We start from the raw sequence: 10,000 nt of genomic DNA on the forward strand, positions 1-10,000 counted from the left end.
AATGAAAGCATAGTTTGAGGAAGGGACTTGGAGTGAGAAAGGGAAAGAGAGATGACATCACACAAACAGGGTACAACATTCAAGGGCAAATAAAGATATTAAATACAGGGATGTTAAATACAGGCGTGTAGATATACCAATGCACGTACAAAAAAAAAATTTGCTTAAATTAAAATTAATATTGTTACAATTATATTAAGAAAAGAAAACAACAACAATGTGTAGTCTGTTTTGTAAACATTTTTTGTAAATTACACAGTATTTCACTGTAATATGAACTGAATTTTACTGTAGGACAGTATGTTACCATATTTTAAAGTTGCATTGTGAAAATTACTGTAAATTTGATATATATAGAGCAAGGTAAATGGTGCTTTAATGTAAATACAGTAGTATGCATTATATATAAATACAGTAAATACAATGATGCTGTAATTTATTTACAGTAAGTTACTGGCAAAAGTTACTTAATTCTAATTGAATTGTTAACAGTGGATATATTATTATTTATACCAAAATTCTTTTTGGTTCTGGAATCTGATTCGCTGATAGCCGTGCAATATTTTGCAAATAACAGCACTAGTACAGCATCTTCACCCTTGCGTATTACTCCGCCCACACACAGTGACAAATTGACAAATATTACTGCTGTTGGACAACATAATGTACTTTTGTGTTTTTTGTAGTCGAGAATATAGTTATTTAGATTGCAACCATGCAGTTTATTTATAAGGATAGTGACTATTTTAAATATGTACAATTTCAGAGCATCAGAAACAACGGTTTCTGCTGTTCTGACCATCAGCTGCAGATGTGAATCTGTGTACACACGATTATGCACACGATTATGCAGTCGAACTATTGTATAAACGCAAAATCACACAAGAAGCAGTGCGATGAGGTTGTATATCGTCACTGGTGGGACACTAAAGCACTCATCCTGTGGCCTCGTGCCAATGAACGCCTCCCCCCAGTAGCGAAATACAGCCACATCACAATGCTGCGAGTTTGATATTGCTCATATATATATAAATATTGACAAAATACTAGATTGACAAAACCAATAATATATATACGGTGCATCCGGGAAGTATTCATAGCGTTTCACTTTTTCCACATTTTTTGTTACGGTCTAATTCCAAAATGGATTAAATTAATTTATATCCTCAGAATTTTACACACAACACCTCATAATGACAATGTGAAAAAAAGATTAGTAAAATTTGTGAGCCTACACACAGGAGTCTGAGAAAAATGCTAATTTTAGAATAAAATTTCAAACAGCATTTAAAGGTTTTTGCATCTGAACTCTTCATATTTATATGTGTATATGTGCATGATTTTGTTATTTTTTTATTTATTATATGTACTTTGAAGCTCATCTTGCTGCTTGGTGTAAGTGCACTGTTAATATGTTAATTTTGCTATTTATTTGGTTGTTTGATAATTTTTTATTATTAAATATATCTAAATATGAAATAAAAAATATATAAACATATATATATATATATAAATATTTTCATATTTAAATATATGTTATATACATTTCAAACATTATTTCATTAATACTTTAACTTTTTTCACAAACATTATTGGAAACAGGCAACCAGGCACCTTACTTTCATCTAAAATGCTTTCTAAGTATATAAAGTCACTTTTCTAAATATAATTTAATGCGGACACCAAAATGGGACGCCTTGTCATTGACCCATATATGATATTAATTGTTGGAAACAGTCAAGAAGGGCAAAAAGGTGGAACAGACCAAAAGAAATTAATACAAAATCAAGATTTTATCTTATGTGAACAGCCTGAGACGCAAAAGTCTTCTGCATTTGTGAAACATGCCTTGTGAAGACAGCTTAACACTAGAATAAAGCAACAGACACGTACTGTAGGACGTCCAGTAACAAAGAGCAAAAGGCGAAAGAAAAGACTGTGATAGCGCACAGACTATTAAAGTTGCTCATGTTGAAGGACTCACCCTGTTCAAGTGGCTGAGGCTTGAGTCCAGTGGCCTTCATCTTGAGCGCTTCTTTAGCAGACATGTCACAGCAGGAGCCTTTATTAGTGTCCTGATCGCTGTCCGCTTGGTCGCTGTCCCCGTGTCCGCTGTCTCTGAGACTGGCACGCTCTGGATCTTTGAACGTTGAGCTGCTACAAGTCCAAAAAACAACAAGACCAAAAAAAAAAAAAAAGATCAAACAGATTAACCCTGGCATGGCTTCTTAGCTCTTATCTGAAGAACGTCTGTGTGTAAAAAAACAAATAACGCTGAGAAAACTGTTAAATAGGCCTTACCTTTGAACAAACTGCTGCCTGTTACCCATGTAATTGGGCTCAGCAGGAAAATTGTCTGTCTGTGAAGGGGAAAAGGAAAAGAGTTTACGTCTTGCGCGACACTGAAATGTGTCCTGGTGTGCGACAGAATCTCCTGGTGAAAGAGATTGATTAATTATTCATAAAAAGGAGGGGGGGTGGTGGAAGAGATGGAGAAAAGGAGGGGAGCTTTAATCCGTAGATTTGTGCATTTTAATTAGTCAAGGAAACATGCTAATTAAACATCCAAAACACTCAATTGCACATTTGTGAACTTAATGACCTGTTAGATACGAATACGAGTGGAGGAGCACGGCAGAAGAAAAAAAAATGGAGCGAATAAGAGGGAGTGTGTGTGTGTGTGGTGTAAGAAAATGAGAAGATTTGCTGAAGTTGTTAAAGGCTCTGAACGTTCACCCACACACACAACCTTCTCTATCCATCGGGGAGCATCCCATTCACAACTATTGTTCTTAATAGAAGCTAATTGTATTTATTTTAGACTGACTCTAACTGGTAAATAAGAGGAAGTATTGCAATGCAATAGGATATTCACTGTTTACTGCCTGCAGTGTTTATTAATGTGCTGCTGAGAGTGCATTATATTTAGTTTTATCATTTACACTAACCGGCCACTTTATTAGGTACACTTTACTAGTACCGGGTTTGGTCACATTTTGCCTTCAGTTCTGCCTTAATCATTTATGGCATGGATTCAACAACATACTGGAAATATTTCTCAGAGATTTTGAGCTATATTGACATAAGGGTATCACACAGCTGCTGCAGATTTGTCAGCTGCACATTCATGATGCGAATCTCCCGTTCCAACACATCCCAAAGGTACTCTACTGAATTAAGATCTAGTAACTGTGGAGGACATTTGAGTGCAGTGAACTCGTTGTCATGTTGAGGAAACCAGTCTGAGATGATTTATGCTTTATGACATGGAGCATTATCCTGCTGGAAGTAGCCATCAGAAGATAGGTACAATGTGGTCAGTAACAACACTCAAGTAGGCTGTGGCATTGATACACTGCTTAATCGGTACTAATGGGCCCAAAATGTGCCAAGAAAATATCCCCCACACTATTACACCACCAGCAGCAGCCTGAACCGTTGATACAAGGCAGGATGGATCCATGCGTTCATGTTCCTGATGCCAAATTCTGACCCTACCATTCGAAAGTCGCAACAGAAATCAAGACTCATCAGTCTAGGCAACGTTTTTCCAATCTTCCACTGTCCAATTTGGTGAGCCAGTGTGACTTGTCGACTCAGTTTTCTGTTCTTAGCTAACCTGGTGTTGTCTTCTGCTGTTGCAGCCCATCCGCCTCAAGGTTGGACGTGTTGTGTTGTGCATTCAGAGATGCTCTTCTGTATAACTCGGTTGTAACGAGTGGTTATTTGAGTTACTGTTGTCTTTCTATCAGCTTGAACCAGTCTGGCCATTCTCCTCTGACCTCTGGCATCAACAAGGTATTTTCAGCCACAGAACTGCCACTCACTGGATTCTTTCTCTTTTTTTCAGACCATTCTCTGTTAAACCTAGAGATGGTTGAACGAAATCCCAGTAAATCAGCAGTTTCTGAAATACTCATAAAATACCAGCATGTCTGTCACCAACAACCATGCCACGGTCAAAGTCACTTAAATCTCCTTTCTTCTCCATTCTGATGCTCGGTTTGAACTGCAGTGATCGTCTTGACCATGTCTACATGCCTAAATGCGTTGAATCACCGCCATGTGATTGGCTGATTCAAATTTGCATCAACAAGCAGTTAGACAGGCATATCTAATGAAGTGGCCAGAGAGTGTATACTGCATACATGTTAAGTGTATTTCTTTTTTTACCTAACACTGTATATTTTCCAACACTGTATATGAGAAAAAGGTCAATAAATAGGTTTATAACTAATAAAAACCTATAAAATTATTAAATAAAATTATGGTTTGCATAAGCTAAATGCTGTATGATTATTAAGATTTTTCACCATCTATAAAAATATATATATTTGTATTTTTATGTAGTATTTAAAACATTAAAATAGTTTTATATACTATTTATAAATCACTAAATCATCTGTTTAAGTCAAACATACAAATAACAATACCAAACAAAGTGTTCTTATCTTCATACCTATCATTATTATGCGCTTCAACGTCTATCAATCAGTTAAAAACAAGTCAAAGTTTAGCAATAAGAAGTGATTTAGTGAGTAAACTTTAAGTTTATCATTCTTTATTATATCCACTCCTGCCTCTCTCTCTTTCTTTCTGTCTGTCTTTCTCTTCAGTAGCTTAAGAAAAGCGAAAATCCGATACCCCCCTCTCTGATCTCTCTCCTATGGGTTTCAATTACTCAATTCAATGTTACATCAATGTTGCCAAAGCGTGTTTGCGCAGCAACTCACGGTCAATACGGAGTGGAACGGAAAAGAATCTGGACTCAGCTGTGGTCCAGACAATATTGACACGGCTAAACGCGAGACTGAGAGAGACTAATGCACTGGATCATTTCTCCTCTCTCTCTCTTTCCCTCCACCATCATAAAACCTCTTAGACATCTTGATGGTACAGTAATGCGGTGCAGAAACGTTCTTTATTACTAACATACGCTTTTATGCCTGACATTACCACATGTACTCTGTATATAAAAGTGTTATCGCACCTGTTGTTTCAAAGGCATTTAAAAGATGCAAACAGATCCGGGATGTTTTATGTGAAAGAAAGAGAGAGAAATGCTATATAATCAAAGTGCAATAGCAGGTGTTTATCTTTGGAATTTTGTTCTTTGCTTCGCAAACCTTAAACCATAAAACAATGTCTGTTTGCCGGAGAGAGATAGTTTTTTTCTTCTTCAACGCACCGCTGGACTTCAAAAGGAGATATGTGTGATGCTGAAATGATGAAACGAGAAGGTAAAGTCCCAGCAGGAGGGGATTGTGGGATTGTGTGAAAGGTCACGTAGGCCTCCCTGTACCCTCATAACCTTTATGAAGCTTTGTTGAGACTCTCTATCGCAGTACGGAGCGCGTCTTTCAACCACAGCCATAGATAAAAAGCGCAGATGCAGAAGTCAAATCAAAGGCTAAATCAATGATTAGAACGCTTCACGGGTAAAGTTGTAATTGCCATGAATCGTTTGAAAATTCAAGCCAAACATGGGTTTATGTGGGTGCTTATGTAACTTGGAGTAATGTGTACATGATGACTGGTGTATGTGTTCATGGTTGCTGATCTACAAAAATGAATAAAAACGCTCTATTACAGGTGTCACCAACCCTGTTCCTGGAGAGCTACCTTCCTGCAGAATCCAGTCCCAACCCTGATCAAACACACCTGAACCAATTATTAGTACCTAAAGCAGCACTTGATAATTACAAACAGGTGTGTTTGGTCAGGGTTGCAACTAAAATCTGCAGGAAGGTAGCTCTCCAGGAACAGGGTTGGTGACCCCTGCTCTATTAAGTACTCCAAGCCAGTAGGTGGTGATATCGCTTAGTAAAGAAACACAGCAAACTTGCATAAATACAGCCCTGTAGTCTGTGATTGTTGTTTTCGTTCTCTGTCAAGTAGTCTAGTTGCACATGGATACAGAATCCACTCATATATATGTACATGGCTGTTTTCACAAAATCATGTTTTTGTACACAAAAAAGGCTGTGATGGTAATAAAAACATAATTTTAATAGTAAAAAAAATGTAAAACACTACTGTAAAAATCTGTTTAACAGCAAGTTTCCTTAATATATACAGTGTATAACCGTAAATTGTCTTTCCCAGAAATTCCTTCATGACACTTGGCTTGTTATGCTTTTTGTTGACATTAATTGGTTGGCTGGTAGATGTTAGCTCGTCAGAGCATTTGGTTTTAACTGTAAAGATGTCAGAGCATTTGGTTTCAACCATATTTTTACCTGTAAAATTCTGGTAACTACAGCTTATTTTAATTGTAATTCTTTGCTGTTTTTTACAGCGTACTTTATATTATAAAGTCTTGTCATTGATCCCAGTTGTACAACAACAAATAATAACTTGACTTCTAGTTGATCGTTTGGAAAAGTAGCAGAAGGTAGATTTTTCTGATGAATCATCTGTTGAATTGCAACCCAACCATCACAAATACTGAAAAAAAACTATTGGAATTCACATTGACCCAAGATTTTCACAAAAATCAGTCAAGTTTGGTGAAGGAAAAATCATGGTTTGGGGTTACATTCAGTATGGGGGTGTGCGAGAGATCTGCAGAGGCAACATCTAAAGCCTAAGGTATCAAGACATTTGTGCTGCCCATTATATTACAAACCACAGGAGAGGGCAAATTCTTCAGCAGGATAACGCTCCGTCTCATACTTCAGCCTCCACATCAAAGTTCCTGGAAGCAAAGAAGGTCAAGGTATTCCAGGATTGGCCAGGCCAGTCATCAAACATGAACATTATTGAGCATGTCTTGGATAAGCTGGAGAAGGCATTGAAGATGAATCCAAAGGAAAAATAAACATAAAATAAGCCTAATCTAGAGGCCTTTAACTTTCATATAAGCCACTTCTGATTCCAAATGATCAACTAGAAGTCAAGTTATCATTTGTTGTTCCTAAAACTTAATAAGATAAAAGACAAGACTTTTGTCAGGTAGTGTTGATGATTAAGTTTCACCTATAGACAACAAAGTTGTTTTAAAAAATCAGTTTACACAATTCCAAGGAATTTACTAAAACAATATATCCATGTATTCCAGGTCAGTATGTGGCGATGTCGACTGAGAAAAAAAAAAAAAAAAAAACTGTAGTAAACCATTGTTGTCAAGTACTTACCTATAAAGCGAGCACTTAATGCAAAGGTGTTTTCACAAAATTGCATTTTTGCAGTTTACACAGACAATAACAGTATTTAAAAAAAAAAATCTAAACTAAGATATTATGCAAACAAATGGCAAAATATGCAATAAAAGTTCTCAGTTTTGAAAAAGATAGTTCACCCAAAATGGAAAATTATTCAACCCTGGTTCATTCTGAAAACGTACCCCATATACTGTACATTTCTGGAGTGCCAAATACATGCCAGGAGCTACGTTTTTAGTGTGTTTTTTTGCAGTTTTTTTTTTTTTGCAGTTTTTGCGAATCCACAAGAGGCCACTGTGTACGCTTTTTAAGATCTCAAATTTCTCTAAAATTCCATTCGCACCTGCTGTTCTCACGTAAATCCACCAGAGGTTGATTGACTGAATGACTGACTGACTTAGTGATTAACTGACCCACCCTCCTCCTTCCCTAAACCCACAACCAATAGTGTTTTCAAAAGCACCGATTGACCCGCGCACCCTCTTCCCTAAACCCAACCAACAGTTATAAAAAGCAAATTAGAAAAATAAAAGCCATCGCCTAATTTTTACCACATTTTCAGATTTTACCACATTCTCACCCTGTTATTTACTTGTTTATTTAGCTTTTAACTTCTGTTTTTGTTTTACTCGCTTTCTGGAACTGTTCTTAACTCAAACCCCATTGTCGTGGTCAGCTCCTCTCAGCATCTCAAGTGTACAGATGTACATGGCGAGCTAACTGGACAAACTGGTAACAGAGGGATAGCCGTGCATATGGAGGTAAGCGATCAGCTGGTCAGCTGAATGAAAAGGAATGGCGTCATATCACCCCGAAACATTTTTCTTAAAAACAAAATGCAGCCATTCGTAGTTCTGGCTGCATAATTTGCAATCTCCAGAAATGTATATATAGTACACTGTAAAAAATAAATCCATAAAACTTAGGGTAAAAAAACGACAGCTGTAGTTGCCAGTATTTCACCGTTACAAATATGGTACAAAACGTAAAAGCAATTTCTAATTTTCACAGTAAACTATCGTATTTAATTAATTTATAGAGGTAAAATGTCTGTATTTTAAATTATCAACATCTACATATCACATGTTTTGTTAAACAGATTTAACATTAACACAGCCATATGCTAGTGGTGATAAGAAAGTTACATAATGAACCAATGCTCATATCACAACAAAGTGCCTAATGCCATTTACACGGCTACTAAACATCCGTATGGTAACAAGCATAAAACTAAAGTCATGAAATAAACATTGTTTATCAACATTAGATGTAACAAATCTCTAGTGTAAATAACTAATGGGGAAACAACTAAAAAAATACTTAGTAATGTCATCACAGCAATTCGTAACTTTTTAAATTTGGTGGCTAATTCGTATGAATTCGTACAATCTAATTTGTACAATTTAGTACAATTTGCTTATCATCCAATGACGGTTGGGGTTTGGGGTGGGGTTAGGTGCCACGCCTCCTTTTTAAAATCGTACATTTTCGTACGTCTAAACTCGAATTTGTACCAATTAGCCACTAAACTGGCAAAACGTAAAATACTTACGTTTCCTCCTGAGATCAGGCTGGCCATGCAGGGAATTCTGGGAAAGTCAATTTACGATTATCTGTCGTATATATTAAGGAAACATACTGTTAATCAGGTTACAGATTTTTACTGTAGCATTTTTACAGTTTTTTACCATTAAAATCACGGCCATTTTTTACAGTGTAGGGCTACGTTATCAGAATGAGCTTATGTTTAAATTATATCATCATTCACTTTTCCTCATATAAAAAGTTTCTTTTTTTTTCTGTTGAACACAAAAGAAACATGTACTGAACAATGGTACCCATTGACTTTGATAGTAGGAAAATATATATATATATTATGATAGGCGATGGGTCCCTGCAACCAGCATTATTCAAATTATTATCTTTTGTGTTCAGCAGACGAAAGAAACTCAAATTAAATAAGTGAAGGGTTATAAAATGACCAAATTTAATTTTTGAGTGAACTATTCCTTTAAGTCAAAAACACTTTTGAAACAAATCACTTTCCCACAACTTCACTGCAAGTAGCTATAGCCTTTCTAGCTAAAATGCAGCTTCAAATTCAGCTCATAACTTCCCAGAATGCAAAAATCAGGCATTACCAAAAAAAAAAAAAAAAAAAGTTTAAAAAAGCCAGCGTCTATTAATAACATAGGCACAGGGGGTGCCAGAACAGAGGATGATGGTTAATTTCGATAGCAGGGCCAGCGTGCCCTTGGCAGCGACAGGAATCACAGGAATATGACCTCCACGCGTCTGCCTTTTAAAAGGTTGATAAGAGCACTTTCCGGGGAAGTGTTTTACAACATCCTGGCTGTATGCAAACTGCCCCTGGAGAGAGCGTCTGAGTGAGAGGCTCTAAATCCAGGCTTTTCTGAGATTACGCTAGCTGTGTCCGCTAGCTGTGCCAGTGCTGGGTCAGGCATGACTCCACACAGCCTGCTTATTTATCCTCTATTAGCATACTGTGTGTCTTTAGCACAAACTTCATCAGACGCATCCAACTTGCAAATATCCACAATCATGAAAAACACAACACAGTTTTGGCAGCCAACATCGCCTGTTTGTTCCAACGTTGTTGCTGCGAGCCGCTATAAATAAACGCTTTGTACCAACAGCTAAAAGCTAATAAAAAGTACATTACAGCAGTACTGATCACACATTCGCCTGCCAATTTGCACACTGACTTTTTTTTTTACATGTTTAGGTCGTGGCTTAATGAGACGCACCATCAGGTGAGCTTAATTTATACTGCTATGTTAGGTTTCTGCTGTTTTTCTGATGCAGTCCAGCTGTTA

At 36.8% G+C, this 10,000-nt stretch overlaps 1 protein-coding gene across 4 annotated transcripts in view; it reads right to left on the reverse strand.

Annotated features, from left to right (window-relative positions):
• The window catches only part of pcdh17 (protocadherin 17), a 148,094-nt gene that overhangs the window by 76,174 nt on the left and 61,920 nt on the right, over positions 1 to 10,000 (reverse strand). For 2 of the 4 annotated variants that reach the window (XM_005155856.6, NM_001160822.1), the window contains 2 exons: positions 2,302 to 2,360; positions 1,985 to 2,157 (listed from right to left, as the gene is read on the reverse strand). The exons of 1 other annotated variant lie outside the window; for it this stretch is intronic. In XM_005155856.6, coding sequence (XP_005155913.1) covers positions 1,985 to 2,157; positions 2,302 to 2,360 — 232 coding nt within the window. Of the gene's footprint in view, positions 1 to 1,362; positions 1,468 to 1,544; positions 2,158 to 2,301; positions 2,361 to 10,000 lie in introns of those variants that run through there. One more of the 4 variants, XR_012386821.1, reaches the window with a different exon arrangement.

This window comes from Danio rerio, chromosome 11, assembly GCF_049306965.1.
Source record: "Danio rerio strain Tuebingen ecotype United States chromosome 11, GRCz12tu, whole genome shotgun sequence".
Lineage (NCBI taxonomy): Eukaryota > Metazoa > Chordata > Actinopteri > Cypriniformes > Danionidae > Danio > Danio rerio.